At 45.5% G+C, this 21260-nt stretch overlaps 1 protein-coding gene across 1 annotated transcript; it reads right to left on the minus strand.

The window, feature by feature from the left end:
- Positions 225-3075, minus strand: LOC110435910 (fibrous sheath CABYR-binding protein-like). Its single transcript, XM_021462013.1, has 9 exons — positions 2653-3075; positions 2341-2571; positions 1883-2223; positions 1507-1807; positions 1339-1425; positions 1227-1256; positions 848-923; positions 370-485; positions 225-236 (listed from the first exon to the last, which is right to left on the minus strand). The coding sequence occupies exons 1-9, from the start codon at positions 3073-3075 to the stop codon at positions 225-227; spliced, it is 1617 nt and encodes a 538-aa protein (XP_021317688.1).

Raw genomic sequence — 21260 nt, forward strand, 5'->3', positions numbered from 1 at the left:
ACAAACCTTAAGGCATGAGCGCTAGGAAAGGTCAGCGCTCACGAGCCAGAGACCGCTCCTACTCACCTTAGATTCGGGGGACAGATTTGGACTTCTAAAAACCACTAAGGGAAAAAGGAAGAGGACTCAGGATTGGGGTTTCTGGCTATCGCAAGGAGCTTACCCGACCTCGCGCTGCCGAAGTCGGATCGGCATAAGGAAAAAGAAAACAGCTTAAAGAGCAATTACACAAATATCTGCATTCAACATTAAACATTGTATAATACAAGGCCTACTGGCCTCAACACCCACAAAAATAAAAAAGAAAAACTAAGAATTCTATTGCCCTATCTACTCAGGTCCTTAAGCCCCGAGGGGGGGAAGCTCCACCTCGTCATCGAAGAAGGTGGCCAAGGCATCTCCGGGGGCAGCCACGGCATCCTCAAGCCTCTGCACCTCCTCCTGGGCCTCAGTCTCATCATCCGGGAGAACGTAGCCCTCACAGACTGCCGGCAAATCAATGCCGGCATAGTGAGAGCTCACCACCGCCAGGGCTTTCTTCACCCCGGCGTGGAGTGCCTCCCTCATCCTCTCCCCGGCCCGGGAGTAAAGGGCTTCGACCCGACTCCGCAGCGACGACCCCGACGTCGATACCCCGAGCCCCTCACACGCCGAGGTGACCACGGCTTCAAGAGCCGAGCGGTCTGAAGCCTCGGCGTCAAGGGTCCTTTGCAGGGCCACGGCAGCAGAGGACGTCTCGACCACCTTCACCTCCAATTCTGATTAAAAAATACGACAAGAAAAAAGGAATCAGGGAGGACAAATCCAGAAGTACAAAGACGTCTAAGGTAAAGGGCGCGAGTCCTACCCTTGGCGCGCTTCTCGTACTCCGCCGAGCTCTGATGCCAGCGGGACAACTGGCTCAGAGCCCCGACCAGGTCGGTCTGAGCTTGGTTCAAGGCAAGGTCTTTCTCGGCGAGCAAAGCTTCAAGCCGAGCGACCTCGCCCTTGTACCCCTCAGCCGCCGCCTTCTGCGCCTCAGACTCTTGGGCGAGGACCCCAATCCTCTCCTCCAGGGGGGCAACCTTGTCCCGGGCCTCCCGAGCCTCGGTGGCCAGTGCCGAGCACTTCTGCCGAAGCTCGGCAGAAATCTCGCACTCCTTCGCAAGCTCCCCCTCGGCCGCCTCCCTAGCAGTCCTCTCCTTCTCAAAGGACGCCCAAGCGTCTCTCTCCCGATGGAGAAATACCGACTTCTCCTGGGAGGTGGCCTTGAGCGCCTGCAAGGTCAGAGGTCACACAGGGAGTTAATACCGCAAAAGTAAGGACAAAACTACTTTACGACACGGGTAAAAATCTTACCTGAGCCAAATTAAACATGTCGCGACCCACGAGCTGGGTAGCTCGGTTAAGGGCCTCGACCCCGACGCGCCCACACGCATCTAGACCCTGCCAGAGGTAATTCTCTGACGGATCATCCAGGACAAATCTGGCTCCCCCCTCGGCATCGCCGAGGTTGGGCCAGATTACGGGGCTCTTGCCCCATCCAGCTTCCTCCTCCCTTCCCGCCGCGGGGGCCTCGGGCGCCACGCTGGACGCCACGATGGCTCGGCTTGCCTCAGCGCACGCAGGCCGGGCCGCACCCCCGAGGTCAGCGTCCTCCGATCCTTGGGGCTTTGGCGCCCCCGTGTCTTGCCCCTGGTGGCGCCCTGCCTCCTCGTAGCCTGGAGGCGGCGGCGACGCAGGCCTAGCCGACCCGGGAGTAGACTGAGCCGCCCTCGTCACGGCCTTCAGAGGGGCCAATGCCAACGAAGGCGCTTTTTGCTTACGGCTGGGGGAACAACGTCAAGTCAGAAGAAAGAGAAAAACAAAAAATCAGCAGAAGGATCATGAATGCTATCTTTACCTCGCCCGGGGAGCAGATTTCTTATAGGAGCCCGGGGCTCCTTGGGGGTCTCCCGCGGCGCCTGGGGCCGACGGCCGGACCCCCGCCTCGCCCGCCGATGGCGCAGGGGGCGCCATGACGGCCTCGGCCTGCGACACCTCCACGGGGGCACCAGCTCCCGTCCCGGACGTTGGGGTGGGCTCGGCCGGACCCTCCGGCGCTACCGACTGAGGGGCCTCCTTGGGCTCGGCCTCTGACGCCTTCTCCCCCTCTTGGAGGCCCACGGGGGCCGAATCTTCACGAGGGGCGCGGTCCTCGTCGTCCACAACAATGTGGGGGACGGGCTGCCCGCCCCCCGGTGCCTGGGTCCCCTCGGGGGTCTCCGACCCACCTTGGGCCTTTAACCCCTCCGGGGCCTCGATCCCCCCGGCAGGAGGGACTGCGTCGTCCTCCTCCATCAGCTCGTCGAGCCAGTCGACATCGCCGCCCCCACCCTCTATCTCCGAGACTGAAGTCTCAGGAGACGGAGGCGGGGCGACCCCTGCCTTCTCGGCTTCACGGCGGTTCTTGGAGGCGACCTCCCGTCTCTCCGCCCTTCGCGCCACCTTAGCTTTCTTCCCTTCCTTGACCTTCTTTTGCTCCTCGTTCCGGGCCCGGATCTCTTTGTCCTCCGGGACAGGGGGCAGGGAGTCCTTGACGGCCCCGATCCCCTATGGAGCAAGCAGATCAACAGGGAAATCAGGCAAAAAAAAACGGGAGCAAGAGATCGAAATAAAAGGACACCTTCTTACCAAGGAAATGTAGCCCTTTTCAGGGCGCATCGGGACCACCCGAGAATTCTTCATCTCCGGGTGCGTCGTCTTCTCGACCCGGGCGGTGATGTCCGAGGCCGATATCGGCTCGGCTAACATCCTCGTCCCTGCCCAAGGGACGTCCCGGGTCATCTCGAACATGGGCACCCGGCGCTGCGCCAGCGGAAGCAGGCTCCTCTTATGGAACGCTATTGCCACCGTGGCCGCAGTGACTCGGGCCTCTCGTAGCTTCTGAAGCCCCGCAAGAAGCGGGGCAAGCCTCTTCTGATCTTCGGACGGAGCACCCCACACCCACTTCTGGGGGGCCTCTGTCACCATCTTTCCGGTGTACTTCGGCAGAAGACCACCGTCATTCTGGAGGTAGAACCACGCGCTCTGCCACCCCCGGTTTGACGATGGCATCGTGCTCCAGATGTACAGTCCGGACCGTTGCTGGCGAAGCTGCAGCGTGCAGCCGCCGGCCCGCAGAGGGATCTTCTCCTTCCCCACATAGCAGGCCGACGTGTCCGCCTTGAAGAGGTGAAGCGAGAGGTTCCAATTGACAGGAACCCCCAGGAACCCCTCGCAAATCATGGTGAAGATGGCGGCCTGCATCACCGAGTTTGGGTTCAGGTTGTGTAACTCCACCTCGTAGTAGTGGAGGATGGCCCTGATCAGGCGGCCGGCCGGAACCCCGAACCCCCGGTCTAGGAACGACAGGAAGCACACCACGTAGCCCGGCGGCGGGTTTGGCTCCCTGTCGTTCGCCGAGGGAACGATCCATTCCGGGAACCCGACGTCCTTGAGAGGACGAAGAATCCCGGCCTTCACGCGCGCCTCCAGCGCGGACTTGGTCACATTGCTCGGCGGCCACGCCTCGACGCCGGCCATGGCTCTGGGAGGAAGAGGAAAGTCTGCGCGATGGAGGTGGAAGAGACGGCGGCAGAAGAAGGGGCAGGAGGCAAAGGTTTTGTGGCGCAGGAGCGAGAGGAAAGAAACCAAAACCCCAGCGGCCGCTTTTATAGAAGGGGGCGAGCCACGAACACGCCCCTACAAGGAAGGCCAAACGGGAGAGGGAGTAACCGTCCCCCACTCAGGTGGAAAACTCGAAGCGCCAACTTCCTCCGATTCCCGCGCCCACCGCACGCGCGCATTAAATTCACAGGCGAAACGTCCCGTCCAAACCGGGGCGAGACGGCACAGCCGTTTCGAGTCCCCACGCGCCGCGCCTCAAAAGGAGCGCCCTGAAAAGTTATGTCAGGGCGGTTCCTTCCAAGAGACGCGGCGCCCGACCCCCCGCTGACCAAGCATCGCATGGAGGTCTCAGTCGGGCGTCAGATTCCGTCTCGCCCGACCCCGACGCGAAAGAACGAGTCTGAAGAAAGCCTTTCAAGGCCCAAAATCCCCAGGCCATGGCCACCTACGTTCCAGAGGTTGCGAGACTGACCTGCGACACAGGTTCGAACAGTCGCCTCAGGATAACTGAGTGAGGGATGACTGTAGATGAGCACAATAGAGGCCAAGGTCCGAACCCTACAGGGAGTCGGCGCATCTTTGCAAGTCATATCCGAGACCCATGCGGGTATCACGAGAGTGGGATCCCATCGAGGGAGGCATCGAGCCCTCGGGACCTAACGAACGGTTCCGACATCCACCGTGACTGCCCTCGGGTACTTTTTGAGATGTGCCCAAAAGGCCACTAGCCGACCCCTATCGAACGGGACTCGGACATCCACTCGGATCTACCCGCCTGCAGCTCCCGGGAAGTGTCGTCACTCGCCCACCGAGGGTAGTACGGCACGACCCACCCCTCCTCCGAGCGAAAGGAAGAATGAGGGACGAAATTACAAGACGAGAAAGAACCTGATCGACCCTTGCGGGGAAAGGGCTCGGGGGCTTCCTCGCAACATGGGAACAGGCACTACATGTAAAGAACACGCAACCTATCCCTGAAAAACACTCCAGACTATAGCTGTCAAAGGGTGAAAGCCTTTGAAGGAATAACACCATTCCTCCAAAAGGCTCGGGGGCTACACCCGGCGGGTGCGCTCGCGCGCACCCCCCGAGAAAAGTAAAAGGCTCCGAGTCAACCACAGTCCGTGAGGAAAGAACCTCTAAAGAGGTGACCTCACCCCTTAAGAGGCTCGGGGGCTACTGTTGGGTACCATAATAAGGGATACCCAAATCAGAGCAATGAAAAAACGCAAAGGAACATACTAACCACAATCATCAGGGCCTCGGACGCAAGTTCCGACTCGCCCGACCCCTTAGGGCCTCGGACGCAAGTTCCGACTCGCCCGACCCCTGAGGGCCTCGGACGCAAGTTCCGACTCGCCCGACCCCTCAGGGCCTCGGACGCAAGTTCCGACTCGCCCGACCCCTCAGGGCCTCGGACGTAAGTTCCGACTCGCCCGACCCCTCAGGGCCTCGGACGTAGTTTCCGGCTCGCCCGACCCCGTCCAGGCTCGGGCGCCGGACCCCACTCCGCCTGGGCAGCAAGACTTCCACCGCCCGGCGCCCGTACCCACGACATGACAGACGCGACGGCTTCCATACCGCAGCAGGGCAAGGCGATAAATGTTCCAACCACCCCGGTCACTGTGGCCTTACCTCTGTCACTGTACATCCATACCTCTTTCGCTGTAGCATACTGTCACACAGTAAAAAGGGGATGGGAGAGGTAAAATCAGCACCACTGTTTGAGGTCTTTTCCCACTATTGACGGGATGTGCAGCAGTGCTGGCGATCCGACCCCCGCGACCCCTACAGGTCTCGGTAACCCTATACAGGAACAGCCATGCCGTCAACCATCCTTCAAGGACGAGATGGACCAGCCTCAACAGGGTCGGGACTGTGGTTTCACCATTCAATAAAAGACGTCTACTCATGTAAATACCTGGCCTTCCCTTGAGGCTATAAAAGGGGAGCCGGGGTTCATAACTAAGGGGGAGTTCGAAAGGTCCAGAGCACACACACACTCTCACACGCACAACACTCTTTCATGGAGCAGCAATCCACACTCTGTCCATCACCAAGCCGAGACCTGGGGCTCACCCCTCTCTCGCAATCTGCTTGTACCCCCTACTACAAGCACCCTTGGGTGCAAGGTTATACAGAATCTACAGCCGCACTGGATGTAGGGCATTCTTGGCCCGAACCAGTATAAACTCTCTATGTCTCACTTGCATCACCATCCAGATTTGGGCAGTCACGCAGACTTATACTTGTTAGTGCCTAGACCACGAATCTAGACGCCGACAACAACGATCCAGGTGAGGGGGAAATTATATTTTGCAATGCTGTTCCACATCAACTCAGTGGAGGTATTTGATGTGAAGCTAAAACTGTGCTGCACGTTGTGTGTGGAGTCAGAGTATTTAAAGGAGCAATGACATTCATGTGGTCATATTCAGAGTGTAATAGTTCTCTGAACAATCCATGCCTGGCAGTATCAGACTCTAAGCTTTCTAACTGTGGCTTCCCTGAATAAAAAATAACTTATCATTTGAGGTTTTCCAAAACAACGGACTGCCAGTGTTTAGTAATTTCAGTCAAATTAGAGAAGTATTAAATATACTAAACCTGGGTCCCAGTAATATTTGCATGATCATCTTAGAGGCATGGGTTTTGAGGGGAAAACAAAGATCTTGTTGCTTTTTGAAAACTAAGATTAACTTTTGCTTTATCTCTTAGATTGGAGCTTTGTAATAGATATTTTTTTGGCTTGATTGGGGCTTGGTGGTGAAATCATACGGTATATTTCTGTTGACTCTTGCAAGTATTGAAGATTATAACATCCATTAAGATATATGAAAGTTTTTTGTATGTCTTTTGAATACATTTTTTGTTCTGTAGCAAATATGATCTAACTCAAGTTCCTTACAGGTGTTGGCATCTGAAGCCGATGGTATAAAACAAGGGATTGGAGCATATCAGATTGGTGTTGAGCATCGATGCTCTTGTGCTAGGTTATGCATCCAGTGTGGCACTGAATGTTGCAAGCTCTGTTGCCAGAGTCATTCTTCACCGTGCAGGCAGTCCTCGAAGGTTCATTGGAAGATTCATGTTTCTGAATGTTGCCAGAGCTCATTGGAAGCAAACAATGACGAAGGTTCACTTTGCCCCTTCTTCGGCATCCTGCACAGGTCGATGTTCCTGCTCTTTCTACCTTGCTATATTAGTTCAAAGTGTAAAATTATGCCATTGTCTAGACTGCTAACTTATTAGAATGTTCAATTAATTTCACTGTCTTATTTGAAGTAGATCAAAATGAGCATGTATTTGTCTTCTGCTAGATTATCACAAATGTTAAGGAAAATCAACACACAGAGGAAATGTGCTTTTGAAGAAGGCATAAACTCAAGTCCTGCTGCAATTTGCATCGTTTAGCACGTAGGCAAATTGTGTCAAGCTTAGCATAATGCCATTTGATATTGCACCTCTAAGTAAATTATTCCGTGGTAATCTCCTGAAGAACCTTTAAGCAAGAAAGGGGATAGGGATTCAAAGTGCTTAATTGTAATGACACAAAAACAATCATCTGTTGTTGCTCCATAGATTTGTATGCCCAGTTTGTATGCCAATTTTGCTGAGAAAACACCCTTGAAACAAGCAACCAAGAAATCATCTTGCATGACCAAATTTGCTTGGTGTCATTTTCTAAGGAAATGATGAATCACATCCTTTAACCATAGTTGATACTCAGTAACTTTAATCTATTAGGCAAATTAGGAAGTGTTCCCGGTCATATATATCTGTAACCATAGTTGATGCAATGAAAATAAACTCAAGGATATTTTGTTATATTATACATTTTTTTATTTTGTTATTATTTCTCTGGTGCACTAAGTTTGTATATAATGTGGGTACTTCTCTCATCATAAATTCCTGAAATTTCTGTCGTCTTTGAATTTACAAGTCTCTCTACAATCCATTTGTTTCCAAGTAACTCAATAGCTTGAGTCTCTCTGTTAATATTATAGGTTGACTTGCCGGTTTTCACTTATACTTTGGTTCTCTGTTCAATATGGCCAGTGAGCTAGAAAATAAATCAAAGGTGCATTTGACCAGAAAGGAGGTGTCTAATGAAGCTTATGGATTTGTTTCTGTTTTGATGAATATTAGCAATTTGCATGGGTAAAATTAAAAATGGGATTTCAGTAATATGCATATGATTGCACGTCTGCAAAATAAAAAATAGGCAGACAAGTAAGATATGAGCTTTTTTTTCCTTTTTTGGTGTCTAAAATCTGATTTCAGCTTCATGATTCCTATGCGCTGAACTCAATTTCCTAAGAATGCAGCATCTCTCCATCTATGCTCAATCCTCCATGGCTTAAGAAGCTCTCTAGAGCATGCTGCTGGGATCATGAGCATCATTCTTTTTAGCACATGTAAGTTTTGTTTGTAAACTCATATTCCAAATTCGGTACATTTACTGATGTGGGTCTATTTGTAACTATTACTTCTGTTCTTAGGCATCCTCAATCGCTATTCTAAATGTTTCCTGTTATCATAGTACTTGTACATTGTTTACTGAAGAAATTTGATGTTATTTGTATTCAGCGGAATGGGGTTTTGATAGTTGATAGTCAGGATAAAACTGACTTAGATTTAAATAACCGATTTTAGAGATTTCTCCCCACCAAATACCAATCGGTAGATCTGTTGATGCGTCATGCATGAGATCATCCAATACTTGGGTAACAGGTTAGGTTGCTCACTACACACACTCCACTTGTTTATTACTTTGATTTCTTTTTTTTTTGATACCTTGTTGTCTGTATCCTAAGTCAGTCAGTATGTTAGTATTTAGTAACTTGGTCAGTTTCCCATGGCTACCAACTTTTGCCCAAGCTGAAGTCAGCTTTTCTGTGGGCGCTGTGTAGAATATATGATTCTTGATTTTCTGATGCTTTGTTTAACATGCCTATTGGCAGGAGAAATTCAATGACTATCTGTGCCGCGAAGGCGAGAGGCTTAGGCAGCAGGACAGAGCCGCGATGGGCCGACGCTAGAGAGGGAGCATCAACTTATCAAATGCACAAGATTCTTGCCTCCCTACTGGAACAAGTCCCTTTGTAGGATTGAATCCTTCTACTGGCTTTCACTTTCCTGAGCAAAACTTGCTCCGATATGTCAATAATAATAAATTGACTCTGGTTTTCTGTTCTTTCTGCAACCTGCGCGCTGTACTAAAAATCATTGAGAACAAGGGGCTTTGGCATCATTGAGAACAAGGAGCTTTGGGTGGGCCTTTTGGCCCCTGGTTTGTCAAGAGTTCAGTACTTGTTTGGCGTCAACTTGTGCCCTAAGAACAGAGGTACTGCAACTTTTGCATATCAACAAAAATAAATCTCTTATAGAAATAACCTGTGGACTGTTTTGGCATGTTTGTATATAAATGGTCTATACATCGACTAACTGCTTCAATATTAGTTTCCAATATATTAGCAGTCCCCTATATAGATGAGGTAATAGTTCAAATTTTCTGTTCAGAGTGAAAACCTAAGCAGTGAAAATCATGTGTAAAGGGATTGTGAATTTGTTCTACTAAGCAGTGGAAATCATGTGTAAGGGAATGTGAATTTGTTCTATTTGCAGGTAGAAGACTAGCTTTGCTTGTGTTTGCTTGGTCCATAATAGTCTCTTATTTAGAAATTCGGTCATGCCCAACAGGTAGCTCCACAAATACCATTTCTTTAAAGATTATATTAGTTTATCGATCCTTCTTATAAATTTGTATCTCCTTTATGATGAAACAACGCCTAACAATGTCCTCATCCTCTAATCGGTCTCTGAAATTATATTACATAGAAGTAGCAACAAGCATGTGATATTGTACTGAGTTTATTTATATCATAATTTCTAATGGACTGATGTAGCCAGTAAACTAATACCCTTCCTACTTGAAACAAGGTCTTTCCAGTTAATGACTGATGAGAGGCTTTCCAGCTGGATCAAAGATTCATGAAGTCAACTTTAAATTAGATATTGTTACATACTAACATTGCTTCCATCAGAGATGTGTAAATGGACTCTGTTTCATTCTTTGTGCATAGGGGTTGTGAATATGTTGTATTCTACAGGAGATTACAACACATGGTTATTTAATTTTATAGTATTGTTATCTTATTGTGCGATCCGTGCGTTTTAGTATAAAAATTTAATTGTCCCGTAGCAACGCACGGATACGCTACCTAGTAAGGAAAAAGTCTAAATAACCTTCCGACCTTTATTCTTATCTCTACTTTACCCCTTGAACTATGAAACCGTGTATATATTGAATACCCCAAACTTCACCAAACTTATCCCACAGACCTTTGATGAAGTTTAGGTGTTCAATACATGATTTCATAGTTCAGGGATAAAGTAGACATGGGGACAAAGGTTAAGGGTTATGTAGACCTTTTCATAATTTTATTATTATTAGTGATATTTAAATTTAAAGTTTAATTTATTTTAATATGGCTAATAAAATTAATTAGAATTTTATTTTATTTATATATTTCTAGATTTATTTTTTATTTATTTGAATTTAGTAATTAGTATATTATCTATTATTTTCATATATTTTTATATTTAAATATTGAAATATTGATTAAAATATTTTATTTTTTTGGTAGTTATCCGTGGCCCATTGGCCTGGTCCGAACCATAACATTTTGTTCTTGCACGAGCACGGCATGGCCTAGTGAGCAGCAGGCCCGAGCCGACAGGGCCGATGCGTAGGCCTATACCTGGGCTGCTCCCTAGCCACGTTGAGCCACACGGCTATAGAGTCGGCTAACCAAAACATATGCAGAATTAAAACTATCACTCTAGTATGACTACACCTTTCTATCTAAGTTCACAAATACTTTAAAAGGATCCTAATTAGACAACAAAGGTGTCGGGCTAGATAGTATTCACCTAACTAATTTTAGCTTACAAGGTCACATAAACCTATGCAACTAGTTTTTTAAGCAAACCATAGAGGACCTCTACAAACTAATGATGTAAAGCCCACAAAGCCTAAGCTCCATAGCAATGCTCAATAATGTTGGGTATTCTTAACATCATTACTAAAAGTAGACTAAGTTCTAAATCTAGGAACGGTGCCAAAAATGCCAAACCTATCCCTCACACCACTTAAGCCAAGTTGTCATCCCCAGCATGACATGAGAGACACGGTATTGAAATATGCAATTGCTCTTCTAAATAAATAATGAATGAGATCTGCAAGCGCACAGATTAATACCGATGTAGCATTTTAACCGGGAAGTATTCCAGGTATCGTTATTTATATTTTTACCACTGGGAAGGGATTAGAAATCATCACTAATGATTACAGAATATAATATGAGATTGAGCATCTATCATTGCATGTATAATTGAGAACATTATATCTAACTCATCATACAGGGATAAGTGTCACATAAATGATATATGAAATAACAATAGTGACAAGGATAACTAATCTGATCTAGCCACATAATAAATATGATAAGCACCTCAATTAGATACTCTAGAAAGTCATTAGCATGGTATTAGAACGAACTACAAGAATATTCCCTAAGTTATTCTCAACTATATAGTCTAGCATTATCATAGTTAGTGCAAGCATACTTAGCAATCATTGTGAGACAAGACTACGCCCATGCATAGTGATATTAGCAAGGAATATGAGAAACATAGCAATCACTCCCCTGTAATAATGTTGCTCTGCCAGCCCAATACACGAGAGGGGGACTATATAAGAATCAATGAAGCTGTCACTATCACGAACGACCCCACGATCTGGCATATTGGGTACAATCGCAGATAAATACGGTATAAGCAACACGCCTACACAATATCTATCATTTACCCATGGATCCGATGGATAAACGCTATACGATCCTAAGCATGTATATATATCGTATCTAACTAAGCCAAGTACATAACTATGATAAACTAAGAACAATATAATCTTGAATATAAGCAAGTAGAGCAAAGTCATAAGCAATATATTGAAGTAGAACAAAGTCATATTCATAATATTGAAGAACAAAGATAATTAGAAAGTAATTAGAAGCACAATTAGAGAATTACCAAGAATCCTCTTGACAGATCCGGAAACCAATCGAAGATTGACTCCTTCTAGTTCTAATCCTATGTAGCTATGCTAATCTAGATATCTAATTGATGTGGTGGCTCTAATCTTGATCAGAGGCTTCTTCTCCCTTGATGGAACAATGAATTAGGGTTGAGAGGCTCTCTCCTCCAGGGGCCAGGGGGTCTGGTTTTATAGTCCCTTCAAGTGAATATGGGCCCTTGGATCAAACCGACATAGATTGTATTGTTTAGATTCATCCTTTAGGTCGGTGGAGATCTCCCGCAAAGCAGAGTCCTGATTGGACACAGGGGGTGGGCGGTCGCCCTGACCAACTGGGCGGCCGCCCAGGGTCTGGCCTCGTTTCGCCTCTGCTTCGGTCTCGTGGCTTCTAGAGTCTTCTAGATGTAAGATAATTGCGTAGCACGTTAATATCTTTACGTAATCCTGACATGTGGGCCTTTCTTCCATATTTCCTGATAACCCCCTGCAGAAATAGACAAACACCAAAACTCGTGGAATTCTGTCAGATAAAACCCTAAGTCTAGATCTTGATTTCATTTGGATCCTTTTCTTTATTTATTTGATAATTAAATTTGATACTTAAGGACCGTCAACAAATAACATAGTAACTAATGCCAAATTAGAGAGCACAAATTACTTAGCTACATAAACTAAGCAATATGACTAACAAGGTTACACAAACTAAACTAGTCATTTAACAGGAGCTACTTCTAGCTACAAAAGCAAGAATGTAACTAGCAAGCAACACAAGCAAACTAATTATAATAGCAACTTCAGAAGCACAAGTATATGAACGTAAATACAAGCTTATGTTGGGGAATTACAAACCAATGAGAAGAACAAGGTTGGCGCAATGATTTTTATCCTGAGGTTCACATGGTTGCTACCAAGCTAGTCCCTATTGAGAAAAGCTCCAAAGTTGACATCGGTCTTCTTGTTAGTGGTGACTTGCAAGTCACACTCTCTCATGTGGAGTACTTACCATAAGCTCTAGCACTTGACCCAGCCAGACCACTTATCGCCCTTCGCGTCTCGCTCTACTAGAGGTGCTCTTCGTGGCTCCTGCGGGGTGAGCACAATCGCCCTCATAAGCCCTCTTCTGAGACACACAATCTTCTCGCGTGCTTCGACACGTCCACAAGCCACTAAGGCATATAGAAGGTGGCAATCTCCAAGAGTAACAAGCATCACCGGCTTGCAACTCAAATACCCAGTGCCACTCGATGAAATCTCGCAATGCAATGCACTAGGAATCACTCACTTCACATTTGAATCATACTCTTGTAAGCACAAGTGAGTTAGAGGGCTTCAAGTCAAGCACACACAAGGAAAACACATCCCCAAGATGCTCAACCAGCCCTAAGGGCCGACCACCCTCTATTTATAGAGGAGAGGAAGAAAATAGCCATTTTCTCATTTTTGCCGAGTTGTAACGGCTATCCTAGATAGCCCAGGGTCAAATCCTGAACAGTCCTCTCTTCACAATGAACTACACATTACCCACACAAATTTGAATTACCGACAGTCCACACCTTGGTCCGGATAGTTCGTCGTTGATCCCCAACAACCTGGACTGAGTTTCCAGCAACTTTGCTCGCCACCAAAAATAACCTACGGACAGTCCACCATTTGGGCTCGGAGTGTCCGCCGTTCACCCACGTTCACTTGGCAGACCCTATCCGCTAGCGGAGAGTCCAGGAATTATAGTCGCGCAGTCCACCGTTAAAAACAGCAAAACAAGCTCTCTGCTAAAATGGTCGTAACTCTTAGCTCTAAAGTCTTAATTCGATTATCTTGGACGTTTTGGCAAGCTTGCTTATAGGGCTACACAACCCAATAACATAATTGATCCACAGAAAACAAATCAATACAGTATTCTAGTCCAAGAACCATCGCATAGTTCAGAGCACACTGGAAAACCTTTATCTCTTCTCCAAGTTGACCCAAATCAACTCCAACACCTTCTCCTTTGCAAATGTGCCAACACCACCATGTGCATGTGTATTAGAATTTTCTCAATATTTTTTAAAGGATTAGCCACTCACTTCACCATGTCATTCGATGCTAACATGTATGCAAAGTTACATCACTAAAGTGGCACTAGATGACCTATATACAAACAAGTTTGCCCCTCTTAATATTAGGCCATCTATCCTAAACTCGATCATAACTCGGTGTTGACGGTAGATAAGCCCTATTTTTACCACATCAACAATACATTCTTTCTGGAAGAAAATCACCAAACACATAGTGACTTAGGTACAAATAACTTGGTTCCACATGTACATGTCATCATTTGGATGTAGGTGTGCAATCGACTACTTTTCAGGGTTAAGAAGCTCTATATGAAGGTTGGACTACCACCCCAGAATGGCCAATTGGAAAACCAACTTCACATTCATCAATCTCAGAGCTTCTAGAGACAATGTGCAAAAGATGGCACATTTGTGGGGTTGGCCGACCCCACCTTTGTGAGCCCAGCACCACCACTGTGCTTAGAATTTCACTAGGAAGTCACCTGCAGAAGATCAACCTTTGGTTCTACCAAAGTGAGGTCGACCGACCCCTCTATGGGGCCATCCAGCCACATGGTTTGCACCCACCGACATGGGATTCCTTGTAGAAGACAACACCGGTCCCACCTGTCATTAGGCAGGTCGACCGACCTACATGTGGGCCCCATCTTGAGTCGGTTCACTCCCACCAACATCCCCATGATGAACATGTGATGGAAATCCCCAACTGTTGATCATATGGTGGTTCCAAGGTCGGTTTATCCAACGGTACATGCTGGAGGTCACGTGGATCGCTGACGTGGCACTGGAGTATCCTCTACTCCATCTCCCCCCCTATAAATATCCCCTTAGAGAGCCTAGTTAATCATGATGTATCTTAGGAAAAGCTACTCTTAGCTAAGTGTGAGAATAGAGGGAAGAGAGTGAGGAGTTCCCTGAGGAGGAGTCCCGGCTTGTCGGGAGTCTTCTTCCAGAAGCGCCTCAGCGGATGGTTGTCTTCTATTAAGTCTTCCTTCTAGTTTCCTTTCATCTGAGTATTTCCAGTATTTACTTTCTATCTTAGTTTATTTTAAGTATACAACCGGCCTACTAGCGCATTGCTTTGCCTTTTGTGAAGTGCTCGAAACCTTAGCTGGGTCTAGAGTAGTAGAATTAGTGTAGATGTGGTGTCTAGACTAAGTCTGACCTTGTGGACATCTTGTCGCACCTGAAGAACGCCACCAGCGAAGCGTGACAGGCCTCTGCTAGACATTAGGAGTTCTCTTCATTGTGTTGTTAGGCAAGTTGCAAATAATAGTTGGCCTACATGGTAGCTGCCTCGGGAAGTGTTTCGCCACACCCTTTTCACCTATCGGCCACAGTAGGAAGGGAGTTAACTCTCAGTATACTTAGGATAGCTTAGCCAGAAGCCAAATATGCAACACCCAAAAATTTACTTTTTAATTAATAGGAATTAATTTGATTTATTTAAGTATTTTTCTGAGCATTTAAATATAGTAAATAAATAAATTTTGTTGGAATTAAATTTCATCATAAGTATAGTAAACTTCATTGTGCATTCATGCTGGCCATGGTTTATTTTGGGATGTATGTTTTGTTTGGGAATTAAAAGAACACAAAACTGTTTTGAAAAAGTTTTAGAAAAGAAAAGAAAAGGAAAAAGAAAAGGGGAGAAAGACAAATCCCAGCTCGGCACAACTTTCTTCCCCAGCCCAGAACTCCCTCTCCCCACTCTTTTCCCCCCTGCGCGCGGCTTGTTTCCTTTCCCGGCCCAACCGTGCACCTCTCCCCTCCCCCTTCATCCCATCGGCCGACAGCTAGGCACCGACTATCCCTCTCTCTGACTGCTGGGCCCACTCGTCAGCGCATCCTGTTCTTCTTCTATCCCCACCGTGACTGAAATTGATTCTTGGGCAAGTTCCGATTCTCCCGGGATTTCACGATTTGAGCGCCCTATAAAGTTCCTCGCGATGCCCCATGCCTTGTTTTCCCCACCCGAGCACTCTTTCCAAGCCCTAGCCGCAGCAGCTGCACGTTTGGATCTCGCCGGCGCCTTTCTCCGCCACCGCGAGCGCCACATCTCCTCTACGCGCTCTCGGCCCGAGTTCAGCGCCTAGGTGAGCTCGCGACCTTCTCCTCTATCTCCCCATGGCCTTGGCTTCGCTTTTGGTGCTCGGACTCGGCCAGATAGCGAGCTCGCCGGAGCTCGGCCTCCCCGGCCATGGCGCCGCCGTGCCGGAGCATTCCCTGGCGGACGGCCGGCCGGCGTTTCCCCCCTGGATGAGATATGAGCCGTTGGACTGGAGATCCACGGCCGAGAACATAAGATACCCCTTCGGGGGTATTTCATTTAAGAGTCCCTAGAATTTTGTTATAGTTAACCCGCGGTCCTTGGCACCCTGAGAAAAGCTACGCTTTCCAATTTCGAAAGCGTATTTCTAGCCGGTTGTGCTCAAAGGCGTTTTCAAATAATTACAAGTTTGCCACTGGACTTATATTGCTCATAAAATATTCGTTTTAACTCCGTTTTTGTCCATTCAAATTTCGTTAGATTTGTATTTACGAGCTCTACATGTTAGAAGTATTTATTCTCAGTTTTGAAACTTTTTAATTTTGCAGTATTATTTAATTAATTATTTATCTATAGGGAATCTTGGAAAATTCATAACTTCTACGTTTTAATTTTGATTTTCGTGAACTTTATGTTTGTGTGATCGTAGCGCTGCGTAGAATATTTTGATAAACTTTTATCTTTGTTTTACCACTGTTTGGTGTATTGTTCTAATTATAGCTTGTTTGCTTCGTGTATGTCTGCCTACACTAGATTGCGTGTTGTTGATTGATGATCGGGTATAGACAGTGAGCGATAAGTTGGTGATCAAGGTCAATCTTGTGAAGACCAGCAGCAGGCTCAGGAGAGCTTTGATCAAGGCAAGTATAACTTGGGATTATCCTGGTTACCTATACACTTATAAATACACATATATATCATATGCATGCTTCCACCTTGTCGACCTTAGCAAAATCATAGATGATTGTTACCTGGATTCCTTGCTACCTACTTGATATGCATTTGGTGTAGTTGTGCTAGTTCTTGGTATAATCCATGATCTTGTAAGATAACTAATAGTTGTGCAATGAACATAAAAGGATGACAACTAACTACATGAGATCTTGTCAGGATGTGATCACCCGGGATAACAGTGCAACCATGAGGGCTATATGGCTCTGGCTTTAGCTCAGTATGAGGACATTTTCTAGCTTGTTAGCAACTACCTTAAATGGCATAAGAATGGCTAGACACATTGGGTATAGTGTGGCCTCTGTCCGTGTGTATAGGCTGCAAGTTATGTGCCATGAAAGGGGGCTCTATATCTGCCTACCGAGTGAATCTAATGGCTCTAACTTGTTAGACGAAACTTTTGAAAGGCTTCATAGTGAACCCTGCCGGCTTTCCTTGGAAGTGAGCTAAGAGGTCGACGGGCCTCAGGCGAAAGGGTAGACTCATGGGTAAAGATGTACAACCTCTGTAGAGTGTTAAAACTAGTATACTAGCCGAGCTCACGGTCAGGAGCAGCCTTGGGGACATCTACATTAAGATGATGAACTTGTTACGTCATTATGATCATTTAATTATTGTTTATGCTGCTAGTTAATTATACTTATATTTGATCATGTGATTATTGGATTATCTATGCTACCTTGACAATTGCTATTTAATTATGAACATGTTGTCCACTATTAAAAGCTAAATGTAGTTAAACTAGTGTCAGCCATTTGAGCCTCATGAACTCCTGGTTATACTTGTTGAGTACGATATGTGCTCACCCTTGCAATTTCTCAAGATCCCAGGTTATGCAAGTGATGATGTTTGGAATGAGGACTACCGTTATGAGTACTAGACTTGAAGTCAACCAGTCAATAGTGTTCCTGTGTGGTGCTTCTGTTGAGAGCGTTGTTTGTTCTTATTATCATTATTGTATAAGACTATTTGATTTAATATCGTTCCGCTATGTAATAAACACTGCAATGGTACTTTTGAGATTTATCTACTTATGTGTGCGACCGTTTCTGGGGCACATATGAGTGTTTTATGCATCCTATTTTGTTCTTAAAATATGGGTGTGACAAATTGGTATCAAAGCTTTGTTGACTATCGGACGCAAGCCTAATTAGAAATTGGCTGTCTTATGGTTTTGAAATTGATATAAAGTCCTTGTTCTATAAACCTTGATATTTTCCTCCATACTATATCCTTCTCATTGCTATTCATCTTCACCTTGTTGCTTATTTTAAAGACTTGTTCTCATCCCCACTCCTTGCTTGATATGCTCTTAGAACTTTTTCTTACCACCTTCTGGCGTTGTTGAAATAGGTGTTTTAGGATCTGTTCCCTTAATAGGAAGAGAACGATAGTACCGCAAGTTGAGTCAATGCTTGAAGTGTGAACTTTTGATGCTTGGTTTGGTTTGTTATTATGCCTATGTTTGATTTGGATCTGTGTAATAAGTGTGATGACCTTGTGGAATTTTCTCCATAATTTCAGTTAGTTTATAGGCCTAAGGCATAAGGATTAATGAACTAAATAGTTGAGTTTGGTTAAAATTCTGCTTCTATCCCTTGCTGATTTCTGGAGCAGTCTGCAATGATTCAGTTATAATTCAAATTATGTTCGTGCAAAGTCCATCAATTTTTTCTGGGAACAAGTAGACTTTTATATCTTTCCAATGCCACAAGAATTACCTTATAATCTGTTATGAGCTGTGAGATATCACTGTTCAAAGTTGAGGTTTCTACGCAGTCTGGAATTCTGGAACAGTTTGGTTATGCCCAGTTTCGACTAATTTAACCACAGAATCTGTTAATATGGTCTGAATGAAAGTTGTAGATAATTTCTTTAGCTTTCCAACGGTATACAGTATGTGTCCTTTTGAGTTCTGGAACTCGAGATAAGACTGGTTTTCTGAACTGCTGCTGTTGGTCATCGCCCAGAAAAATTCAGATTCAATTGTCTCTTGTATTTATCATGTTGGATATTACTGACATCTGTTTCTGTACCTTGGGATGCAGATGGCAGCAAGAGGTAGAGGCAGAGGTAGAGGTAGAGGTAGAGGTCGTGGAAGGGGTGCTAATGCCCCAATCTCTGTGGAGGAACTAATGCTTACACAGAACGAGATGATGCATGCATTCCTACAACATCTTCAGCAACAACCTGCAGCTCCACCACCACCACCACCTGCCTATGTGATGGATAAGTGTGGCGAGTTTATGAAGGGACGACCTCCAGTGTTCACTCATTCTGCTGATCCTATAGAAGCAGATGATTGGTTGCGTGCTGTGGAAAGACAGTTAAACATAGCTCAGTGCAATGACCTAGAGAAGGTGTTATATGCTTCTGGATAGCTACAGGGAGCAGCTCAAACTTGGTGGGAATCATACCAAGCTGCTCGTCCTGACAATGCTCCCGCCGTCACTTGGCAAGAATTCTATAGAGATTTTAAGGCACGTCACATCAATGAAGGGATGATAGAGATAAAGCAAGAGGAGTTTAGATCACTCAGAATGGGCTCTATGACCGTTGCAGAGTATCATGATGCCTTTGAGCAGTTGGCTCGCTATGCTCCAAATGATGTCACGGAAGATGCTGATAAGCAGCGTCTATTTATGAAAGGCCTATATTATGATCTCAGATTGCAGTTGGCTGGAAACACTTACTCTACTTTCCAAGCTCTGGTGAACCGTGCCATTGTGTTGGATGATATGCGCAAGAGTCAAGATCGGAAAAGGAGAATGCAAGGACAACGTCCGGGTAGTAATAACCGCCAGCGTTTCGGCTCTCAACAAGTTTTCTATTGTTGGGTATTCTTAACATCATTACCAAAAGTAGACTAAGTTCTCTAAATCTAGTAACGGTGCCAAAAATGCCAAACCTATCCCTCACACCACTTAAGCCAAGTTGTCATCCCCAGCATGATATAAGAGACGCGGTATTGAAATATGCAATTGCTCTTCTAAATAAATAATGAATGGGATCTGCAAGCGCACAGATTAATACCGATGCAGCATTTTAACCGGGAAGTATTCTAGGTATCGTTATTTATATTTTTACCACTGGGAAGGGATTAACAATCATCACTATTGATTACAGAATAGAATATGAGATTGAGCATATATCATTGCATGTATAATTGAGAACATTATATCTAACTCTTCATACAGGGATAAGTGTCACATAAAAGGTATATGAAATAATAATAGTGACAAGGATAACTAATCTGATCTAGCCACATATTAAATATGATAAGCACCTCAATTAGATACTCCAGAAAGTCATTAGCATGGTATTAGAACGAACTACAAGAATATTCCCTAAGTTATTCTCAACTATATAGTATAGCATATCATAGTTAGTGCAAGTATACTTAGCAATCATTGTGAGACAAGACTACGCCCATGCATAGTGATATTAGCAAGGAATATGAGAAACAATGCAATCACTCCCCTGTAATAATGTTGCTCTGCCAGCCCAATACACGAGAGGGGGACTATATAAGAATCAATGAAGCTGTCACTATCACGAACCACCCCACGATCTGGCATATTGGGTACAATCGCAGATAAATACGGTATAAGCACCACGTCTACAAAATATCTATCATTTACCCATGGATCCGATGGATAAACGCTATACGATCCTATGCATGTATATAGATCCAATCTAACTAAGCCAAGTACATAACTATGATAAACTAAGAACAATATAATCTTGAATATAAGCAAGTAGAGCAAAGTCATAAGCAATATATTGAAGTAAAACAAAGTCATATTCATAATATTGAAGAACAAAGATAATTAGAAAGTAATTAGAAGCACAATTAGAGAATTACCAAGAATCCTCCTGACAGATCCGGAAACCAATCGAAGATTGTCTCCTTCTAGTTCTAATCCTATGTAGCTATGCTAATCTAGATATCTAATTGATGTGGTGCCTCTAATCTTGATCAGAGGCTTCTTCTCCCTTGAAGAATAATGAATTAGGGTTGAGAGGCTCTCTCCTCCAGGGGCCAGGGGGTCTGGTTTTATAGTCCCTTCAAGTGAATACGGGCCCTTGGATCAAACCGACATAAAATGTATGGTTTAGATTCATCCTTTAGGTCGGTGGAGATCTCCCGCAAAGCAGAGTCCTGATTGGACTCAGGGGCATGGCGAGCGCCCTGACCAACTGGGCGGCCGCCCAGGGTCAGGCCCCGTTTTGCCTCCGCTTCGGTCTCGTGGCTTCTTGAGTCTTCTAGATGTAAGATAATTGCGCAGCACGTTAATATCTTTACGTAATCCTGACATGTGGGCCTTTCCTCCATATTTCCTGATAACCCCCTGCAGAAATAGACAAACACCAAAACTCGTGGAATTCTGTCAGATAAAACCCTAAGTCTGGATGTTGATTTCATTTGGATCCTTTTCTTTATTTATTTGATAATTAAATTTGATACTTAAGG

The sequence above is a fragment of the Sorghum bicolor genome, chromosome 5 (assembly GCF_000003195.3).
Source record: "Sorghum bicolor cultivar BTx623 chromosome 5, Sorghum_bicolor_NCBIv3, whole genome shotgun sequence".
Taxonomy (NCBI): Eukaryota; Viridiplantae; Streptophyta; class Magnoliopsida; order Poales; family Poaceae; genus Sorghum; species Sorghum bicolor.

Excerpts from the sequence above, each read along its gene's own strand:
- LOC110435910 (XM_021462013.1), bottom strand. The coding sequence starts at position 3,075 with ATGCCATCGTCAAACCGGGGGTGGCAGAGCGCGTGGTTCTACCTCCAG. Across the intron at positions 2,224-2,340 it reads TAGAGGGTGGGGGCGGCGAT|GCACCGGGGGGCGGGCAGCC; the intron begins GTCGACTGGCTC and ends GAGGGGACCCAG. Across the intron at positions 1,257-1,338 it reads ACATGTTTAATTTGGCTCAG|GCGCTCAAGGCCACCTCCCA; the intron begins GTAAGATTTTTA and ends CTGACCTTGCAG.